The sequence below is a fragment of the Apis mellifera genome, linkage group LG2 (assembly GCF_003254395.2).
Source record: "Apis mellifera strain DH4 linkage group LG2, Amel_HAv3.1, whole genome shotgun sequence".
NCBI lineage: Eukaryota > Metazoa > Arthropoda > Insecta > Hymenoptera > Apidae > Apis > Apis mellifera.
This window is the reverse complement of record NC_037639.1, coordinates 6122611-6146960: the sequence shown is the minus strand read 5'-3', so window position 1 is coordinate 6146960 and position 24350 is coordinate 6122611. Positions and strand designations below refer to the sequence as shown.

The window sequence follows — 24350 nt, the reverse complement described above, 5'->3', positions numbered from 1 at the left end:
CTTCCATTCCGATCGTTGTAATTTCGATCGAATATCTGAACGCGATAAATTCGCATAAAAGAAAGAAAAACAAGTGTAGGGATAAATATGATAAGGAAAGGGACAGGGAGAGGCTGATGAAGAAGAGGATTATTTTTCGAGAAGAAAAGGAAAAAGAAAGGAAGCGATATAAGCGAGAAGGAGTGGAAAGAAAAGGAGAGACTAGTAGAGAGATGTCAAAGAGAAATTGCAGATTTAATTTTTCGTGAGAAATTTCCATTCATTTCCATCCACATTTACGTAACAACATTCCTATTCCTTCGAATATGTTAGAGCTATATAATGAATAAATTTTAAAATAATATTTATCTTTAAAGTTCGATCGATAGGAACTTCAATTAAATCCATATTTTAAGCTTTGGTTTCCGTGGAACATTGAAAAATTTCCTTCGAAGAATTCCATTCTTCCTTCCTTTCTCATGGCGGGGTTTTTCGGATTCGGTGGAAGAAGTTGAGAGCCGCTTAGAAACTCGCGTACAAACCGCCCCTTCGCTTTTTAGCATCTAACTTCCGTTTCGTTCCGCCACTGGGACTATCAGGAATCTCGTTAATACCATCGACCTTGCCCAAACTTTCCCGAACACGCGTCGTTCCCGATGACGTTGTTGGATACGCGTATAATACCCGATCGTGTTTCATTCTCTCGTTTGTCACGTTTTCGAGGAAGATATTTAGAGGAGGGGATGATAATAAAGAAGATATTTTATGGAGGTTTAAGATTAGGAGGATTTTATCGGAGAATCGAAAAAGAAAAAAAGAAAAATGATGAATTGTTCTCTGAACAAATGCCATCCTCTGTTATTAATAAATAAAATAAATATCTTTCCTCGTGTACTTCGATACTTTGATTTAGCATTAAAATGAAGATAAAGAAAACGATACTCCTGAAAAAAAAAAAAGTTTGAGATCTACTTTTCTTATTTATACCTTCGCTTTCGAAAATCTGAAACACCATTTCTTAGATCCGTCGTTACGAGCAATTGCAAAGCGATCGTTGGCCGCGATACTGGAGAAAGAGTGGGAAATTGGGGAACAAAATAAAGCTTGGTACAATTTGTCCCAGAAGAGTAGAGAACCGGGCCCGAAATTGTTCCACCGGTGACAGCGATTTACGGCAGTTGTAATCAGTTTGATTAACGCAGACAGGGGCGATAAATGCAGCTAGGGCGATGCATCGAGGCTACTTCAATTTGCTAGGAACTCGCGAAGCCTCGGCTGGGGTCGCCTATTAAGTCTATTGGGTGTAGTATCGTGCCGCCTATTATTTTCTTGTCGATTGTTTTCCGTCGAATGGAACTCGTTACGCGCACCCTTTAATACTTGTTTAATACTTCGTCGATTCCTTCGACGTTTGGTTACTCAAATGACCGATTTGTGCGAATTAACTATTTAAATTACGATCGATTTTTGTGTGTAATAATATTTTATCGAGTATGCATTATTCCTTTACATGATAAATATTTTTATTTTCACTGTTCGAAGAATTGGTTTTGGATAATCAATTGTGGTTGTTCTTTTTTTTCGAAATATTCCAAGATGAGATGTACGAGTGATTTGTATTATAGCTTCTTAAAAATTTTTCGTATATAACTTCTCGTGTTACTTTGCGGGTTTCATAGAGTTGTATAGCTGTTTCGTTAACGAGTTAACTTGGGATTGGTTTATTTGTTTACGTGGGTTAAAGTTGGAGGATGATGAAAGTTTCTGCTTTTCGAAACTTTTTGAAGAATTATTTAACAAGAGACACGTTATTACTGAAAAGATGATGTATAACAATACAGTTGAGATATTATTTCTTAATTAATAAATTAAGTATAATTGGTAATTAATTGTTGTTTTACGAATTTTACGATTTTTGTCGATTAGTTTTGTTATTCTATTGGTATAAAGAAAATATATCTCAACGAGTAATTATTTGTTGACGTGTATTATAATTAATTTGGATCGAGCAGTGAAAGTATTAAAAACGAGTAACTGGAAGATAATATTATTTGGGGAAATATCGTGTAAAAAATAAAAACTCATTGATGAATTTATAATGGAATAATAACAACGAACGTTATTATAAAATTAAACCATTTAATTTCCTTTCTTTTCTCTATCCCAAATTATTTTAATTTTTTTAATCAGTAATAATGGATCCTAGACATAATAATACAATCATTTTATCTGATCGTCAATTATAAACATCAATTATATTATAGTTATTAATATTTTGAAGCTAATATTTTATTCAATAACTGATTAATTTCACGAATCTAAATTAAATCCCTCGAGTTATTGCTTAATTATTATATAATTCAATATTTTTTAATATACCGTGACAATTGATATAAAAGATATATTTCTTACGTTATTTCGTATTAATTATTGAGATATAAAAATATTAATTAACTCCAAATATAATTGCTTTCTTCTCTTGTCGAAAAAGAGTTTAATCAATACGAAATTTGTTACGAGATTTAACTAAAAATACCCATCCAAGTATTTCGATAGAGAATTTTGCATTATCAAGTCCATAAACTATCGTTTATTTCCCGACCAATAAAATATCGACTTGGATTTATGATCAATTTAATTTATTAAAATTGTGCAAATGTATGCAATTATGATCCCATTTTAATTAGAGTTCACGATTACGAAAATGTTAAAAAAAACGATGTTTAATTTAATAAAAGAATGTGGAAAAATATCGTTGCAAAGATTTTAATTGTTTATCGTTTCAAACGACTATTTTGAGAAGCTTTATAGGGCAGAGTCAAAAGTTGGAAGTTAATCCGTACGAATCTAAATTAAGTTTCGCAAGTGAAGCGGACTAGATAGATAGCACGTTTAGTGGCACGTTTAGGGTAGAACAGTTACTGCACACCGGTAGATTTAACCCTTTAATTTTCTCCTGCGAAATATTCCGTAGAAACGAGCCACGTTTACTTGGATACAGCTTTCTCTTAATAAATATTCCGTGGCCGAGACGGTAAAATGTATCGTAAAATACGATGAATTAAAATTTTCAAACTTCGATTTTATAACTCGAAAATCTTTTTCTCTTTTCGATAAAATTGAAAATTATCCAATTTTCGAATGAATCGAAAGTATGGAAGATTCAAGATTGTTCTTTTAAATTGAATTTGATCAAAAATGAAATAGAAACTCTTGATAAAACAAAGATAAAAAATTCTTTGCAGTTGAGTTCTCCTTTCTTTTTTCCTTTTTTTAAATAAACGAGAGTAGATATTTATAAATGTTCCGAGAACAAGGATTCATTTAAAGGATGGTGTTCCTTGTAAAAAATAAGCTTATAAGGGAGGGACATTAAAGGGTTCTAGGTACGTTTTCCAGGCTTTACTGTCTGGTGAGTCTAAACTAGACTGCGGTTTCCATGGGATAAGTACGGTCAACGGGAAGTAGCATTTTCCACCAAACGAGAAAACCATGGTATTTCTATCTTAATAAGATAACACCCAATTTCGTTCTTCTGTAACGGGTGTAACTATTCATCATATTTTTCCTATGATATTTCTGTATTAATTCTTCTAATATTATATATTATTTGATGTATCTTTATTTTGGTAAAAAATTTTTTCCCAAAATTATGAAATATAATTAGAAATATCGTGTAATAACGTTAAGGTAGACTGAAAAAAAAAAGAGTTAGATAAAGTTAAAAATAAAAATTATACAGAAAGGAACTGTGGAATGAAATTTCCAGATATTTGTAAAATTAAATGGAATTATTTCTATATTTCATTACAGTTGTATGAATACAGTTAAATTAATAATAAAATACCGGAAGAGGGACAATACAATTTTACGATACGTATAAATAATTTTTCTGTACTTTCATTCCCAATTTAACGTCAAAAATATTCTTTTCGCTAATTAATACATTTTAGCATCTAGCATTGAAATATAGAAATTTTATAACACTTTGTGCTATTTTATTCCCAATTATTGTGTCAAATATTGACACAGTAATTGATCGATAATACTAAAAACGAGGTCCATTTCGTAACGTTTTTGAATCCCATACTGTATGCATATTTAGAGATTATTATTTCAATATATTTATTTATTCATACGAAATAATGAAATACACGGAACTGTTTGAAAACCGTTTCATCATATCAAAATCAAAATACCAAGCAAAATGAAATTCAAATTGCATTGCTAAAATTTCACAATTTACATATATCAGTCATTTCCAATTATCGGCTCTCCTACTGTCCTATGAGCCATTCCCGGCAAACAACAGTAACTGATAACCACTGTGAAATTTACGTAAATAAATTACACGCAAACAAACTGGATTCCGGATGTATCGTTTCGCCGGCGTAAGACACGCTAATTAAACAATCGAAATTGTTTGCAGCAGGGTTAATAAATCGCGTGTAATCAACCGACAATTAACCGGATCTCCGCGAGTGCAACGACAGTTATTTCCATTCACACGTTGCTATTCAAGAGTCGTACAACGAGGGGGTGGAAAATGGAAGGTGTTGCCAACGGTTAAACACGCTTTCTGCGCAATAATGACCAGCTATTGCACAATTAGGAATTACGCGGTGAATTTGAGCTACCGCATGTTTAATTCAGAGGCCAAAGATTAATTTGATTTTCCACCTTCTGCGGTACATAAATACGTAAGATATGATTAAATTCGCGAAACTGAACGTCTCTTTTACTTTTGTTAAAATCGTATTAAAATTAGGAAAATTTTAAACCGCTATAACTCGGAAGATAATGACTTTTTATCGACGAATCGAAGCTCGTCAGAAGCGTGGAACCTTCCCCTTTAAAACGCTTTTTCATTCATCCCGATACGACTTCCGGTTCTCGAGATATCGTCGTGTAAAGGAATCGGTAATTTTAAATCGTTTACTATCTTCGTTCTTGCCCTCTCGCTCGCACCTCGTCTCACTGACCCACCTCAAACTGTAAACAAGCGACAGACGCGATTCCTGGAAAAAATGTAGGTCACTGGGCCGCGCGAGCTCATTTATTATTTTTGCACTGTCGTAGATGGACGCTTTGAATCCTTGTATCTCGGCAATCGATTGAGATATCGGGATGAAACAAAAAAAGACTTCAATGGAATGGTTTTCTCTATTTCCCGAGTGGATTTTGATGGAAAAATTTTTAATTTCTTCTCACGTTTTTCACACGAAAAGTTGAAGTTTTTATTACAATTTTTCGTGTGTGCAGTGATCTTTGTTGCGATATAAAGTACACAGCGACGTAACTTAGCGCGTTTTACGGCATGTTTTTTTTTCTATTAGTTTAAAAAGGTAAATATTGGCGAAATGGGATATAAAAGAAATAATGGAACTTTTTAAACTCGTATTGTTTGATACGCGAAAATGTGAATGCGTGTATGGTTCGTGCAACTGGGACAAGTGATACCTCTTTTAGTGGTCGCAATTAAAAAACTATATTTGGAGGGAAAATGAAAATGAAGATTATTGTACTGATATTTAGATAGGTATAATGATATATATGCATTTAGGTATAATACTTCTTTTCTTCTTTCTTTAGTTAAATAATATTACGAAATTATTATTTGTAATTTCTTATTAGAATAGACTAATTGAAAAATTGAAAGATATTTTAATCTCTGATCTAATCTTAATGATTCAATTCATTTCTTCTTCTTTATATTAATCCCTCTTCGAAGAGATTATTTTCACAAACATTAAATACAAAAAAGGATCCAAACCAAGAAACACGTTTCCCTCATAGAATCATATCTTATCATCCCCTAAATAATCATCCCTTAACAATCATTGTAATAAAACCTCTCTAGAAATTGCATCAAAACGAAATTTGATCAGATTGAATTTCCTCCCTTTATCATCGTTAATCAAAAAAGAAAGAAAGGCAAAAGAAAAAAAACAATAATAATCATCCCTTTTTCAAACTTCTTCTTTTCCTCTTTCTCTCTTACAAAAGAAGGTAAGAGGAAGAACCTCCTTGAACTATCAACCAGAGAAGGGACCACGTAAATTTCTCGCTTTGCGTGGCGATGTAACAATCAGAATCTGAACCGAATCGATTCTAAATCCCCTCGTCCTCCCTCGTCCTCCCTCCGTTCTCGAGCGTTTCTCGCGGCAAAGAGGATACCTCGAGCCATCTTCGAGATGATCCGGTTTGTCCTTTCCCTCCCTCCCTCCCTCGTCTTGGTCTCTCAATCGACAATAGCCCCCGATCGCTTGAATTTCGAGGCAATAGCTCGCGGACGCAATCGTCTATACGGTCTGCGGGCACGGAGCGTATTCAATGAAATTCGATTATCCCGCACGATCTTATCGCTCGAGGGCAGGTGCAAGATCGTAGCACGAACCTAGGTACATCCAATTTCCGGCTAAGAATTACCTCTCTGTCGGCCCTGAGACAAGACGACGGGGGACGCGGCTTAACTTAACACACCCATGCAAATTTGCCTCGCCAACACCCTTTATTTTTGACTTTCACCCTTTTCGTTTAGCCGCCCTGGGCTCGTTGGTTGAGCCGTCATGTTGGATTCTTCGAGTAGAATTCCCTTTATTATTTCGAAGCTGCATGTTCGCGGTTTTAATTAATTCATTTTGCATTTAAGAATATTCTGAATACGAGAATGAGAATAATTAATCGAATTTTATTTATTAATAATTTTTAAATTTCAAAATATTATCACTGTATAATTAAAATACGGGGTCTAAAGTGAATTTTTGGAGAGAAAGCTTTAATTTTTCTTTTTTAAATTGAATGCTTTACGTACACTTCTCCAGGTTATAAAACGATTCCATGTGCGATAACACCTTCTTCGATATGTGCAACACGTGAATGATGATACAAATTTTATCAAAGGAGAATCTGTTAACTCAATCTGTTCGCCGATAATAAAGTAGTCCAACGTATTTCAATCTTTCAAATTGCTTCTGAAACCATCCTTATTTACCGTCCCTCGCATACGTTTCTTCTTTCATCTTCCACTTGCACTAGGTATATATCGTCTCCAGGGTAATTTTATTATATTCCTTCCTTTTTCCATGTACCTGTTTCGCCAGACCCTCTTATTTCGTCTCCAACTGTTATTTAAGCTGCGCTCCACCTTTGTTTCACCTTCTTCTTTTCTTTTTTTTCTTCCATCCGTTTACCCCTACTTACTTTCCACCACCTCTCCATCTTCTCCTTTTCCGTTCTCTTTTAACACACCGTACGAAGCCACCCTTTTTCCACGTCGAAATTATGCAAAGAAGAAAAAGACGATGGCTATCTCCTCGCATCACACTCTGTCTCATTTTTCCCTCCGATTATTTTTTTCCTCTCTTTTTTTCCTCTCTTCTTCTCTTCTTCTTCTTCTTCTTCTTCGCCTTTGGCATTGCCTGTGTACATTTTGGTCTGAAGGTGGGACGTTTCTTAAGACTGGCGCCGGATAAGAGCGAGTTTCCGGTGGTTCGCGTTGCATGCGATTGAGAGAAAACGCCGTGTGGTCTTAAGTGGCGCGAGAATATGGCTTCTCCCCTCCTTTTTTTCCCCCGTGGCCGGGGGAATTTTATTTCTTTCCCTTTTGTTTTATCCCTTGTGCTTTGTCAATGATGCATTTCGTTCCGCGACGATGTGAATTTCAAGAAATTCTTTTGTCTTTATGTTTCAAAGGTTGGATTTTTTCTTGGATCCTTCCTTTTCTCTCTCTCTCACTCTTTTTTTTTTCTCGTTAGAGAAACGGTTGAACATGTAACGTAATTGGAAGTCGTTAATTTTGATCGCTTTTGTCTTAACGCGCGTTTTTGAAAGAATTTTGAAAGAAATTTTTCAAAGAGGATTAATTTTTCTTATTTTCGAAGAAAAATTTCGATTCCAAAATTTTATCCAAGTAAAATACAATTATTTTTAATAATTATCTTATCGATTAGTAAATATATTTTGTAATAGCGTCCTTGCTTTTGATCAACTAGTCGATATTCATGAATTTTTCACCTTTAGTAGTTTTTCAGCATTTTAAAAATTTAGAGCTAGATATCTAGGATTTTTACGCGTTCGAAAATTTCATACAATTTTTAGAGATTTAAAAGTTTTAAAAAATATACGTACGTGTTATAGAATTATTAATTCTCCAACTTTTTGTCCGATTTATATCAGGGAAAAAGTTTCTTGATATATTATTTAACAAATGAATTAAAATAAGTATCTTATCATTTAATAAGTTAATTATAATTCTGAATTTTCATATATACGTGTATAGAATAATTGATGAAAACGCGCACGAAAGATTAAAAAGATAAGAGTTAATTTGTTTTCACGGGGAAAATAAATGCTGAAGAATCGGACGAAAGGATTTTTTTTACGGTGAACGATAATTTTGAAGGGAAGAAGAATAATTGTTTTATCATTAGATCCCGTAATATTCTGTATAAAAGTATTGTTTGCAGCATCGTCTTTTAAATTAATTATTGCATCAATGAGAATAAACAATCGATTGACGTAAAATGTTTGCATAAATTTTTGTTGATTCTCAAAAGAATTTCGAATTTTTAGAATATATTTTTTCTAAAGGAGTAAGTATAAGGATAAAACGTTCATAAGCATTCCGTAAGCGATGATACATTCAATTTGAAATTTTTCAAACTTCGTGGAAAAAGTATTTTATTGTGACAATGTAATAACGCGAATTTCGAAGTGTATCTGTTCTGAATATTGTGGTAGGAAACAAGTTGTGAAGTTTGCATGTGTAATACGAATGATGAATACATTAAACGTATGAATGTATGTATGTCGCGTGATGTAACTCAATTTACAGTTTCACGTTGAATCAGTCAAGGAAACAAGCGTGATGGAGTTATTTAAATATTTTGAAACATTGCTAAGAGAGTAAGAAATAAAGTGGATTAAAACGGATCTTAAAATTTCTTCTTTCGTTCTTCGATCAAGGAAACAAGCTTCATAGAGTTCTCTAAATATTCAAAAATATTAATGAAAGAAAGACTTGGAGATTTGGATCTTTCGAAAAACAAAATAGAAAGATTAGAATGGATTTTTAATTTTTTTTTATTTATATTATTCGTTACCACGACAAAGAAGAAAAATTGTCTTGCAAAATATTGTTTAAAAAGGGAAAAATTTATGAAATTTGACATTCTGTTTAACGAAAGAATGTATTCAACTTTGGTATTATATTTGATATTGATATTTGATAAAGCTCGTGGAATTTGAAGAAGTATAGATTGGAACTTTATTAAAACATCGAAAATATTTCATTGTCATTGTCAATAAAAATATATTGCTTTCTCCTTGATCGAAATTTTATAAGTCTAATTAAAAAAAGAAAGACGCCATAATATTATTTCTATCATGTAACATTAATTTAAAAAATATATCAAATAGAATTGAATCGTTTAAAATCTTTATATATTACTCTCTTCACAATTTAAATTCAAGCAATCAAGCTTAATACCTTTGATCGAACCTCTGTCAATAATTGAAATTCTATTCATTAACCTTTTTCCTTTCCAATATTAAATGTCCCACATTAAACTCTACCATTATCGAACCATCATAAGTAAACGATCTATTACTCCATTATTAGCCCGAGAAATAATTAGACATAATTGAACATTAAATGAATAGGGACGAGAGGATATTATATAAGAATTTTTAGAAATAAAATTGGTACCCCGATCGGAATTAATTAAAATCATGGTTCGAATCTATCAAGATAATCTTTGAATTAGATCCTTTCGAAAATAGCCGATGAAACGATATTAAAGCTCACTTACAGTGCACATGCAACATCATCCGTTTGCTGACTGATGGTGGTACTCCGTTACTCGCGATGCACAGGTAAGTGCCCATCTCGCTTCTGGTTACTTTCGACAGAGTCAGCGTTTCCCCTTCGGCGGTTGCTACTGTAATACAAACAAATTTTAAAGGGATTGAAGAAGAATTTTCAAAATCAATTTCCTCCCCTTCCTCGTAGCTCGATAGTTTATAAATTGTGAGAGAAGAAAATTTATAACCAAATGATATTGTTATTTTAACTGAATGGAAATATATCTATTTGTGGTTTTCCATTTCCATTGTATCCATCTGATCTTTGTGGTATTTTATGACTCGCGTTGCCGTTAACCAATAATAATTTCAAGGTATATTTCCTTTATTTGTGCCCAGATAATGTTTAAATATTTCAAGTAGATGTGGTTTGGACACGTGGTATATATTTTGAATGTATACATTAGTACATTAACACATTTTGAAAATAGTAAACGTACAGTGTTTCCTGTATGTTTAATAAGAAACTTCTTTAATTTGGTATTCTATTGAGTTTCTATGGAAATTTCCATAAAAACTTCCAAGTCTTCCTAAGCTTGACTATTTTTCGTTAGAAATTCCGAAGGTTAATCACGTGACAGGAAAGAGCCAACACAGCTGCTTACTTCTTTCTACCTGAAATAGACCTAATCCCTATTATAAACTGCTCGACCATAGTTCCAAAGGGCTTCAAACGACTCAAGTCGACAAGAAAGCGTCGACTCGAAGTATAAAATTTTATATACAGCTTCGATTATATTTATTTTATTCGACTCAAGCTTGTTATTATATTATAACAAGCTTATTATTTATATCATTTACTTATATATTTTTCGAGAGATTAATCATAAAAATATTTTCATTGAATATTATGCATCACATAATGTTTACGTAATATATATTACATAATATCACGTTACAATATCTATACACAATGTCCTATATAAAATTTCAAGAATTATTGACTGGCTGCCTTCCAGTGAATGGAAATTAATACCATTTGACGTAGCTGTAGTTGAAAACTGTAATATCATAACGTTAATAGAAAGAATAAAATAAAATAATGGACGGCCATGATGGATGTATAATTCCGGATTCCAAGCCTCCAAATTTCTGAACTAGCGTCGAGCAAACTGTAATGTAGGGACTAGGTCTAGTTGTAGATAGAAAGAAGGTTTGGAGAATGTTGGGGAGGGGCATCTGCTTCACGTTGGGTCTTTACAGCTGTCAATTATCACAAGGATTTCTAAGAAAAGAAAAGTAAATGTGTTTAAGTTGGAAGTGGTAGATGACCCGATGCGATGTTGCCGAAGTGAACGAGTGTAGTAATGTAATAATTTAGAAAATCTGTATTCAGAGTGGGGAGGACGAGGCCATGTTTCCTAACGGAAATTTTTGAAAGGGCGTGTCCCTTGGAAATGTTGAAACAGCTGAGCGTTTTTCCTTTCTAAAAATATTCCTTTTCGTTGGCGAGTTATTAAGAGAATTATCAAAAGAAAAATACTCGTAGAATCGAGATGTTGTATAAAAATTTTTCAATCTATCAGCCTTTATATAGTATTTATGATTTTGAAAATTATTTTATCAAGAGAAATAACAGTTGGCCGAGGATTTTATATTTCATATATTTTTAGATTTCCATCTTTCGTCTTTTACCAAATTTCCTATCGATTAATCACTGGACTCTTTCGAAACTACTGTTGAACAGTTTATAATAAGAGACCAGGTTTTTAGTCGTAGATAGGAAAAAAAACTGTTGGATAATGGCTCTTATCTGTCTTCTTGTTGTAAGAATTTCTAAAGGAAAATAAGTAAGATGAGGAAATAACAGATGACCCGATTCCACGTTGTTAAGACAAACTATATAACGTTTCATATAAGATATTTTGTGTAATATGTTCCAGAAAATATTTTTTAAAAACGTTTTACTTATTTTGTTGATTAACAAAAAAGATCATAGAACAAAGAATAGTCGAGATATATTGTACAGATATACAGAGCTTGAGATAATCATCTGGGGCTAAAATTTTATATTTTTAACCTTCCATCTTTTCTTTTCTTTTCTTTCCTCCAAAATTTTTTATCGATCGGAGCCTTTTAGGAAAAACTATGTTCGAGTAATTTATAGGGCGAGTCTAGTTTGCAGGTAGAAAAAAATTGTTGATGAGAGATAATAGTTGGGTCTTTCCAGCCGCCATATTGTGATTTTCGTAGGGATTTCTAACGGAAAATGGATGTAGGTTGGAAATGCCACGTTGCCAAAGTGAATAGGCCATGCAGTGGGGTAGCCTCTTATAAAAAGGTCTACGACTGGCCCACTACGCCACTCATTTCCAGAACTTTGACAGTGTACGGTCGTCCATCAAGAACACCAAGAAGCGAGAAAAGGGAGAAGAAGATCGAGGAAAATCGACGCCGAGAAAAGAGTCTCCATCTTGGGGAATTTCCAGAACTTCTAGAAATTCCAACGAGAGCGAGAGAAGGAAACAGAATATACAGAATTCATTCAGTATATATTGTATACTGATGATTTACAACCATTTATCAGAACGAAAAATGGTAGAAACAAGAGACGCAGATGCTATCTTATTCAACATCATATACCGCAGATTCGTGGAAACAATCACGGCGATATTGATCACGCTCGCATCGATCATCTTCTTCGTCCAGAAATTCACAGACGCCGACAGCTTTCGAACGATAAAGGATCGAGCGCGTGAGAAATGCGACATCCTTGAAAAACTGACGATACAAAAATCGAGAAGGAGGAGCAACGCGTCGCAAGAGAAGTCGAGGTACGCTTCTTTGGAAAAATTTCTTGGGACGATCAAGAATCTGTCCATCTTCCATCGTTCGAATTAGGACGATTGCCGTACACTGGAAGAAGAACTCTCTATGGGAGAAGAGATTCATTTCATCCTGCATGAGAATACAAGAAAGAGCATTTTTTCATTTGGGGTTGAGATCGAGCTACAACAGAAGATCATTTGAACGACGTGGGCGAGGAAGAGGAGAACAGAAGAGAACGACTGCCACGAAGAATCCACGAAGAACAAGTATGAATGTAAGTACGGAAACTAAGACGAAAAACACGGACTGTGATAAGGTATAGAATTATCGATTAACGAAAAGAAAAGATTCACGCTATAAAATATACATACATTTTTGGAATATTATAATATCATAGAACAATATGCGTAGAAAATTCATATCTTTTTTGTTCTTCTTGTCTTTCATTATAGAAATATGGAAATATAAAAATATTATTCCACAATACACTTTTAAAAAAAAAGATAAATAGAAAAAGATCGGTATTCGTTAATCGAGAAGCAAAATTCGTTTTTTGGCGAAAGTATTCTACGAAGTTGAATATAGGGTTTTTTTTAGATAAAGAACAGAGAGTTTCTCTGTTAAAAGAAAAAAACAATGTCTTTCATAATCTAATCCTATAGGTGCTATAAATTTCTACGCTTTCGGTTTATTTCAGCGTATATCGTTAATTGCGTCTGGTTAAGAAACTCGAGGAATGTTTTGATAAAAAACAGAGGTTCGAAAATAAGAAGAATAAAAGAGAAATTTGATGTAAATAATTCGGACAAAACAGGGTTCTTTTTTCTTTCTCTCTATTTTTTATCAATCGAGTACCTGAAGAGAGAAATCTTTGTTAATCGATCTTAAATCGAGCACGGGAAATATAATATAATATAATAAAGAGAGAGCGACGAAAAACACACCTTACTGCGAGGCTTGCCCCGAGCCGAATGATAGAAACAAAACTTAGAATTATTTCGAACCTCTGTTTATTTATATTTCGAAGCGAGACGGAGCGATATTGTGCCGCGTATTTCGCTGTTATTAAACGCGATTATTTCGAAGTGATATGGAAATGGCTCTCTAATTCTTATTTTTCCAAAGAAAAAAATTGCGATTGTTTTGTTACTTATGTACATTAAAAAAAGGGATAGCATAAAAAAGGAGAGAGGCGAATAAACTATCAATTTCTAATCGATCGAGGACGAATAAGGGGATATCGACTAATATTCGACTAGGCCGTAATAATTTTTATGAATTTTATTTTTTTATGGTAGTAATACGATTTATAAATGCCCAAAGAATTATTTTTTTTACTTTAACGAGTGCTAGCGCGAAAAGGAATAGAAAAAAAGAGAGGCGAACGAATGGATGATTTCTAATCGATAGATCGAGGTTGAAGAGTCGTAATTTTGATTAGGCTATTTAATTTTTTTTTATTATCATTGAGGATATAATATAATTTAAAATTGCTCAAAGAAAATTTTATTTTGTGATTTAAGAGTATTATCTCGGTAATATTATTGGATAAGAGTTATCTTAATCATAGTTAGTAGATCCAGATCTCCAGAAATGTGATTAATTAACATATCTTTTCACTATTCTCGCAGAATAATTTTATTTTCTTCGAATAAAATATTCATCGTTCGATGAGATTACTTATTATTATTTATAATATCATTATGATAATATAAAATAATTATAAGTATAGTTAAAGTATAAATTCATAGGATACATTCGTACCAATTACATTTTTACATTTATGAGATAATATAAGAAGCTTAGGACCAAAGTTCCAATACTCTATCGATTGAAATTCGATGTCAATGGAAAGCTACTTATACGCCCCAGTCGTTTAACCGAGTATCGAGTAAATAATCGAATTGGTTCGATTACTAATCAAACACTGGATCAGTTACGATACGAAGCTTAAGGTCTTGCTTTCAATCTAACGCGTCGATACTGAACTCGCTCGAGTTCACCGCCCAAGTAAAAGCGAGCACAAAGGGGTGAAAATGCAGTTTCACCTTCGCTTGGGAATCAACCTACCTCTCTGACAAGAAAATATAGGCTATGCTGTCGTATTTAATAGTTGCCATTTTCTTTGGAATAAAGAAAAAAGAAAACTTTTTCCCTTTAAAGTGAAAATTCGTTCGGGTAAAGAAAATATGATTAATGAATATATTGCCATTATCTTTCTCTTCCAAATATATATTTGGCTTTCAAACAAATTTTGTATTTTCTATACTTTGTATCTATTCTTCATTTTATTTTTTATTCTTATTGTAAAATACCTCGCGCATTTCTATCGAATTAACATACAGTAAATTTATTTATTTATTTTTTTATAAAATATTAGCAGTATCTCTAAAATTTTAATCAAGTGCTGTTTCGACTAAAAAGAATTTATTAGGATATATATTACGATATTAGGATATAGGATAGAAGGATACATATCAGGATACATATCATTGACATAGTCATTTTTTTCTTTCGTGATATATTCGAATAATGTACTCACCGTCGATTGATTTATTTTATACATCACCGACTATTTTTATCTCTTAATTTTACTTTATCTTATCTTTTCTTTTTTGTTTTGGAAATCTCCAAAACTTCGAACACCAGCAAAAGAGAATTTCTTTTAACTTATTTTCCCAGAAGACCGCAATACTTTCAAATCAAACAGAATTTTACAAATTTCCATTCATAATCTTAACTCATTTAAAATAATAGAATGAATTCTCGTGAATCATAACGCAATAGTAAAGAGGATGATGCATGATGATGAGGATGAAAATCGAATATAATATGATAATAGGTATAATTATACTCACATTTCGTTTTGCCACCAGACAATCCGGCACGGGAAATAATCTCGGCGCCATCCTCCCGTTTCCAAACGATATCAGGTTTTGGATAACCGCGGGCTTTGCATACTAGTTTTGCAGACCCACCCTCGGGTACCATCAGGTCGTTCGAGGTTTCTTCGGATATTATATCCGGCGGTATCACCACTTCGAGAAACGCACTCTGTAAATTTCAATTCATGTACGAATGAACGAAACGAACAATTGATTTAGATAGAAGGAATCTCGCGCGTGTATACGATAATAGGGGAAGAGAAAGTGAGACGTAAAATAAAAAGAAAAAAAAAAGGGAAAATTAACCCAAATTTTGCGGGAAATTTCAAAAAAACAATTCCACGAAATTTAACCGCCCCCTCTTGTTTGGAACGCAGAGGCGGGAAACACAAGCGACTCCTCCTCACGAAAGAACAGAGAACTGGATTTCACTTTGAAATGAATACCCCTCCACGCGAAAACATCGCGTACAATAAAAATCTGACCCGGATCTAGAAGTAAAAAGATTCTCTACTTCTCCACTGCCATTTTCTTTTCCTGTTTTCACCCCCTCTTCTCCCCTTTATCGTATACTCGCTATAAGGATATGGTCTTTCTCGTACCTGACTCTTCATAGGATCCGTGTTGACCTGACACATATAAATGCCCCGGTCTTCTCGGCGTACCCCACGAATGTTCAACGTCCACGTATTGTAGTCACTGTGTGTAACTGATAAACGGGCGTTGTTCGTGATCACGTGCTCGTGAATCGCCAGGACGGCCTTGGTGTCGGCCTTGATCCACGCCACCTGGCCTCACAAACCCATTTCTTAATACACCGGGATTCATACCACGGATTCTTGGTGGTGAGCACGGTTTCGCTCCATTCAAGAGGTACCGGCGTTTTTATACTACGCTCATTTAAATACCAATAATATTATACAATCATATAATAATCATGATCGTTTTTTTCCAATGGCTCAAATTGCCATGTACAATTTATATATGCAATGATGATACAATTAATAATTTTAACGACGGACGCTCATAGCGATTTTTATAATTAACGATAATACAACACAATATTGACTTCCAATTATTCGATTTGTTCTTGCTCGTCTTGAATCGTCTGTTATTGACTGTTATAGGGAGCTTCGAATTTCGAATATAATATAATTGACAATTTATTGCTTTGATAATTGACTAATTATTATTCTTAACGAATTTTATAGTAATTAACTGTTGTTACGGGAGTCTCGAATCCTATGCTAGTAATTGATCAAATAATTGATTACAACACACACTTATTGCTTTGAATTTAATAATATTTACATTTATAAAACATCTTAAATTTTATGATTTTATTAATTGCTAATTGATATTGAAGCTCTTTGAAACGATTCCGACTCATTTCGTAGTTGATAAAAAGTTAATATGCTAAATAAAGAACGCTTAAATTGAAAGATTCGCAATTTAGATAAATTAAATTAGATGTTTAGATTTAAAATTTTTACTCATAATAATTTAATAATATATACGTAGTAATTATATATTACGCAATATATACGTATATACAATACATACATGTACATATATGTATATAATGTATATATTTATATATCTACGGAGTTGTAATATAATTTACCAAAAAATATTTACCTGATTTTTTGTTATATTGCATATAATTATATCATATATATTATTCCAATTATTATTAATTATCCGTTATTATTATTATTAATATTATTAATCATATATCATATAAGACAAATCAATTACATATCCACATGGAGCATAATTTAGTTTAAGAAAAATACCTACATACTTTTAATAGATAAATCCTATAATAACTACACCACATATATTTTACAAAGTAATTGTAAAATTCATTATTTCATATATATATAATAAAATAAAATTGTGATATCTCACTATTATAATTATCATCGGAATCGGAACTGAATAATTTACGTCGGTATGATCGTCAGATTTTTCCTAATCTAATGCTCTATTCTATTTATTTCATAAATAAATTTGTTAATTGGTCAGTTAGGTTAGTTTGTTAATGGAGGTTGTTAGTTGAATTTCAGTCAAAGTCAAAATCATTATTATTCTCGAGTACCATGATAATAATTTAAATATATCCATTATAAAAATATTTCTCTCTATGATCCTCTTTATCGTTACATTTTACAATATATCTCCTCGTGCCTCGCGTAAAATTAATCATTATAATTAATCTATTATTAAATATGTTTAAAACATATTATTATTACGTTCATAAATACGCGTTTCTTTTTTTTAAATTAATTATTAAAAATACATTTCGCTAGTTCTATATATATATATATTTATTTATTTATCCCGAGATCTTAAAAAATGCCAAAAATCGTGCTCAAAGTTCGAAATGTCGACATTCGTATGAACTGAACTCGGCCAACATTAAATTCGTAGACAACATCGACGTTTCGTGCCCCCCCCCCCCCTGCTTTTTTATTTCTCGACTAGATATTATTGGCGCGAAATTGAACCGGCGGCATGTCGAATATTTGACCTCGGCGTCTCCCTGAAAGGCTATCTATCAACCGACAAAAGAGGTCTGCGGTTCTTATCGATAACTCGAAAGCGGGGGATGTACAGAGAAGGCGGCCAGAGGGATTTACGGAGAGAAGTTGGTCGGGGAAGAGGGGAAAGAGACACGGCGGCGATACCTGTGGATAGAACGGTATAGAACGCGAGGAGGGCGGTGGAGGGCTTTGAGTGTTTGGTAGTGACGGGTCTGCGAGTGCCTCCACTTATAATACATTATACGAGGATAGTAAACCTCCTTCTTCTTTTGCCTCTACTTGCTGTTCGCCTTCCTGAGCAGCTCCAAAAACGAGCTTTTCCACGGGAACTGAAAAAGTCCCCGGGACGACAGATGCTCGCGATTCTGAAACATTTATGCCACTTTCCCGCCCCTCTTACGTCCTATCGTTCTCGGCGAGCTCTCCCGTGTCACTTTTTCCTTTTTTCCCCTCCCCCTTCTTTTCTTTCCCCTCTTCTTTTTCCCCTCCCCAATTGAATCCGATGTTCAGATCATTATCGATCTTTGATCCCGAGAGTCGTTGGATTAGTCGATAGAAGATTTTTGGATAAATATTTTCGAGAATTTTGAAAGATACGCGGCGTTAGAATATTTCGAGCATGTACAAACGTATCGATCGGTCTTTTTAACATTATTTCCACCGTGCGAAGATATATTAAATCGCTTTTCAACGTATTGATTAAATTTTCAAGCCAAAGTTCAGGAATCTCAAGACTATTATTTACCGAAATATAATATAAACTCGATATCTTTCAGCTTGGATCTGGTTTATATATATATATATCTTAAACGATATTAAAACGAGTATTCATAGAATATATTAAAAAAATATTTATAAACTACAATTTAAAACGAATACATTAGTATCCTGCAATCTATCACGAGACTCATCTTTATTTACCTATTCGGAATTAATTGTTTTTTTCAATCGATCGTTATCGATTCAAAATTGAACACAGCTCCACGATTGTAAACTCAACACTCCTTTTCTTATCACCGGGTTACAAAATCCATCCCCCTTCAAAAAAGAATTTAAAATAGTTTTGAAATTGCTCAAGTATTCTCTAAAACAATCATTCCACGATCTTTATATATTAAATTTTAGGACGAAGGCGGGTTTTTTTCCAGGACAAAAATTGTAGAAAAAGAAGGAAATAGAAAATTAGAGGAAAGAGAAAGGTTGGGCAAAAAGTGGAATAAAGAAACTCGAAGGGTATAAAATTGGAGATAAAATTTCAATAAAAGAGAAAGAGAAGATAATAATAAAATATACGAAACGGGAATGAAAAGGTAGGGAAGAAAAAGAAAGGGAAAAGAAACCGTCTCGCAAGAGGTCGAAAATTTGCAGAACAATGAGAGAGAAAGAGTGGGAGTGAAAGAGAGAGAGAGAGAGAGAGAGATATGGTTACGATTTAAAAGGCCTAGCTCTATGGAAACGAGTTTATCTTAAACGAAAGACTCGTCCTCACCTCTCTCTCTCTCTTTCTCTTTCGCTCGATGCAGCTTCTTCCCTCACGTATTTTCAACTTACGATCGGCCTCTCTTGTCGGCAGGGTGGAATATAAGAACTTGGAAGGGAAACGAAGAAAAAGAAGCGTATATACACGCTATAAGGGATGAAAGGGAGGGAGAAAGGGGGGGAAAGGAAGAAATTGAAGAATACGGAGGATAAGAGAATCGATGGAGGAGGAAGATGAAGAAAAGAGAGAAACAGGGGGAGGAGGGTCGACGTTTGGCGAAGATCGGTGCGCGCACGTAGCGAGAGATATAATATCACACTACGTGCGCACCTATCTCCATTCTCGGCCCTCTTTTCATATGCAAAACCATCGTCGCCGCCCTATTGTGGCGCATTGTGGGATCACGAGGCCCTGGTCCAGTCTACCACCACCACACTTCGTTTATTTTCTCGCCATCTTCTCCCCCTTTTTCGTCTTCTCTCTCATCCTCTTCTGTCCTGCCTCCATCCCTTATCTCATCCTCCCTATCGGTGATGCTCTGCTACACCACCCCCTCTCCCTCCCTCCTTCCCTTGCCCTTTTATTTCCTCGACTTCTGTTTTCGGTAGCAAGCCATTCGTTCCCTTTCAACAGCATGCAGATAAATGGATAAGCTTGCTAATTAAAAGTTTCGCAAGGCCCCCCCGATCCCTTTCTTCTTTCCAAGCCTCTCACCCCACCCGTCTAATGTTATTTCATCGTCTTCCTATTCCTATCCTTCCGTCCGTTTCCTCTCCCCGCGCTTGTCTCTCTATTCCCCTTCTCTGTTTAGCAGCCGACTCGGGTTCACGCTCGAGAATTCCAACGACTATTATTTCTCGCTTTTGTGTGCGCAACCACTTTTTATAATACCGGGGGACAAGTTTAAATGTTAGAATTTATTACTGGAACGCTAGCGTATTCGGTTACAGTGAAACGCACTCACCCCTTATATGTTTCGCGCACCCCGGCGGGTACCACAACCGATTAAACCCGATCGCGACACGCGGCAAAAGGCTTATACAGCGACGCGTGATACAACGAGCGGCCATCATTTTTCCTCCCCCCCGTCCTCGATGGTGGATACATCCGTGTTACGCGAAAGGGTTGTTCTTGACCGATCTTGATTTTTTGCTGATTGCCGTTTTGTTAACCGAGAATGTTTTATTTATTCTTGGAAAAATTTGTGAATAAAACTCGTCTTGGCGGAATATTTTACTCGTTCATTCTGGCTATTCTCTATGTGTAATTAATTGGATTGTTGGGAATAAAAAGTTTCAAGGAAAAAAAAGAAAAAGAAAAAGATGACGTTGATGATATGTCGCCAATCGGAGATAACAATACCGAATCGGTATTATGTATCGTTTAAGTTGGCATCAACTATTTGTCTGAGTCATTTTTTGGTCTGTCGGGCCAATTTTTCTTTTCTCTTCTTTTTTTGTTTGAAACTATCTTTCCTCCATTTTTTTCCCAAGATGCAATTTTTAACAAACTCGATATTTGATCGAATTCACCATTAAATTGATCGTGTATAAATATATGTATATTTTATATTTATTATAATCGTGCAAGCGTTACAATTTCTCGTGTCGAATAACATTATGCTCATTTATATAACCATAATTTATATAAGAATATCACTCGACGACTTTTTTATTATTCACTTTAAAAGTACAGTTCTACTTTTTTTATTCTTTTCTGCTCCCATAGCATTTTCAGTTAAACAGAAATAATAGCTTTGAGGATAAATTTTTTCTCGTTTTCGTAATTCCATACGTACAAAAATATATCGAAATATTTACAGGATTCGTGGATCCCACAAATTCTTTCTCGACGATATTTTTCTCACGTGAACGATCATATCTGGAAATCGCAATTCGTTAATTAGAAATTCATCGGACACTTTACACGGGACCCACGCCGTTATGCCGTCAAACAGATTACTTCGCGGCGTGTACCATAGAGATATGAATTTTCAAACCATCTGCTGCTTTTGATACATTCGTCCGGAGAGAGGAGGGCAAAGGCTTAACTTAATCTTCCTGACTTTCCACGTAATTTGTATCACGAGCTAAACGAGTTGAAATTCGGCTGAACACGTATCATACGAATCCGGGATACCTTTTCCCTCCGGATTCGACTCATTTTTCAGCTTTTGATTAACCGTTCAACGCTCTCGGATTCTGGCGACCTTTATATACACCACCCAGTTGTGTACATACATAAAGCCCCACACTTTGATACAAATATTCGTTTAAATCACGGTTTTATCTTGTTTCACACTTCTCCAACAGGCACAAATAACATATATATACATATGTATACGTGTGTGTTTCACACGCGGTTGATAACGGTTGAAATTGATGGCTGTTGGCAACTTTCTTTATTCCCTCCATTCTCCTCGTTCTTTTATAATATATGCAAACAGATATATCATTTCGGGATCCACGCCATCAAAGTATAATTTTTTTTTCTTAAATTATCGGTGTTTCTTTTCGATATTGCAGATATTCGATCGCGATTCATCCCCTTTATCGATTTCTTGCAGTAAATACAAGAAGATTCAGAGAATTTCATTACAACATAGCCTTTTTTCCCCTCCCCCAAGAAACATTTCATATTCTCGAGGTTAAAAGACAAAAACAAAAATTATATCCTCAAAGCCTCATTATAGACTTTCTGTCAATTAAGGGCCGATGATAATCCCGCGATCTAAAAAGAATAAGGTATCCCGTTAGAAATTCCTTCGTCGAGTCGAAACGACAAAAGATTCCTCCAAACCTTTCGAAATATATCCAACCCTTTCTAGAATTTCAATTTCAACAGAAGAGAAGGATTAAAACACAAGTATCTTCCGCAAAAAGCAATATTTCAACACAGTTTGGAAAACCGTACTTTCTCGTAAACATAGCCAGCATATTGTAACGCGTTGCACATCGCCGTGTTTCAGCCGAACGATGTTTCATGGCTGTACACGCCCCCACTATCTACGCTTCAACCAGGATGAACGAGTAATTGTTTCAACGCGTGGAGCGCACAATACGACTTTCCCGCGTCCCATAAAAGCGTGTCCACCTCTTTTTATTTTTATTCACCCCCCTTTTTTTTTTTTTTTTACACGGCTAATCTTATTTCCCTCGTTTTCGTTTTATTCGTTCGTTTGCATTTTCACTCAGTCTTCTCGCTCTCCATTAGAAGAAAGAAAGAATTACATATACAGCAATAATAAATATAATTTAATCTAAACCGTTTAATATCGGGCAAGGACCGAAATACACATTTTTCATTTACTACGTGTACTTTCTCTTTTTTCTTTACGCATTGACAAACCGCATTGTGAAACCGCTTTAAGATACTACTTAAAATTACAGGAAATAACTTACTATTATAATACTATTTTAATAACTGCGAGACTTAAAAAGTAATAGTACGATACGACGAGCTCGAGTTTATACACTCGAGTAAACTAAATATATACGTATATATTAATTACACGCTAAATTATACTAATCAGGTACATGATAAAGGTATAGGAGACAACAAATTTAAATACTTAAATTAGATCTAATTAATTAACGATCTGATTACACTCTGTATAACCGTTAATAACTATATACTTTCCACACTTTAATAAATCTATAAGATAAGCGTAAGACGAGAATTGTGATTGAATCCCATTTATTCCTTCGATATAATTACTTTCGATATAAAAAAAATCTATCTACACCTCTTACTCTTCTTTCTTCTTTTATAATCGTAATAATAGTTACACAGCTAAATATATATATACATACATATATATATATATATGAACACATATGGCAACACATGATATTATTCATATATATATACATATACATACACACGACTGAAATATGATACATGTTATATATCATATGAATAATTCATTGTTAATATGTGTATGATTAATTGATTTCATAAATTCGTATTTTATATTTTATACCAAAATTCAGTCAAAGATTCATGAATAAACAATTCCTTCTTATCGCTAATTCTTTTCATATTTTCGCTAACTGTGGAAATGGCAAACGAACGAATGTTCAGTTTCTCCTCGCCCCTTTAAATTCCATCCACGAGTGACGCAATAGATATGCTAATAACAGATTATAAACAATAGTATGGGGGGAGGGAATGTTATTTCAGAACTGTTGAATTTCGAATACCGACTCGAGAAATCCTGTAATAATGTATACGACAGGTTTCCCCTTCGAATACGAGGATTCCTGGCGTCTACCAATCACGTATACACAATCTTCAATATTTCATTCGATCATAGTTGTTAAAAATCGGCATTATCAATTAATGATACAATCGTGGAGCTGTTAACAATTTTCTTTTTCCTTTTTTCTTCTTTTTTTTTTTGTGAACGATAAATTGGATTTAAAGCTTGTGAAATTCGATAATAAAATTTTAGAGAAAACTGGTCGACTCTCCATCGATAATTAACGGTTACCGGTAATTTCGAGGAGCTAAAAAAAAAAAAAAATAAGCGAGAATCAATTTTCTTCAAACAATCATTAATTTTCATGGCACTCGTTTCTTTCTTTTTTTTTTTTCATCTTGAAAATTTGATCTCTTTTTTCCTTTCTTTTTTTAGTTTGTTTTGTGATACGATTTGATTTTTCATTAAATTTCTTTTCTTCTTTTTCTTCAATAAAACAATCTTTAGTTTTTCTTTTAAATGCTTTCTCTTTAAATGGAATCGCGCGATTCCTAATTTATAATTTGTATTTAGAGAATAAATATTTTAATTGTTATATGATAAGTTTTTATTTGTAAGATTAAGAT

General features: G+C 33.9%; 2 protein-coding genes across 7 annotated transcripts in view; one reads left to right on the top strand and one right to left on the bottom strand.

Moving 5' to 3' along the window:
* Positions 1-24350, bottom strand: part of LOC410888 (lachesin) — a 180778-nt gene that overhangs the window by 17133 nt on the left and 139295 nt on the right. For all 3 annotated transcript variants that reach the window (XM_026446470.1, XM_026446469.1, XM_016910861.2), the window contains exons 4-6: positions 16100-16285; positions 15471-15666; positions 9792-9920 (exon numbers count right to left, since the gene is read on the bottom strand). In XM_026446470.1, coding sequence (XP_026302255.1) covers positions 9792-9920; positions 15471-15666; positions 16100-16285 — 511 coding nt within the window. The remainder of the gene's footprint in view (positions 1-9791; positions 9921-15470; positions 15667-16099; positions 16286-24350) is intronic.
* Positions 1-24350, top strand: part of LOC107964069 — an 81653-nt gene that overhangs the window by 39397 nt on the left and 17906 nt on the right. The gene's annotated exons all lie outside the window — the stretch shown is intronic.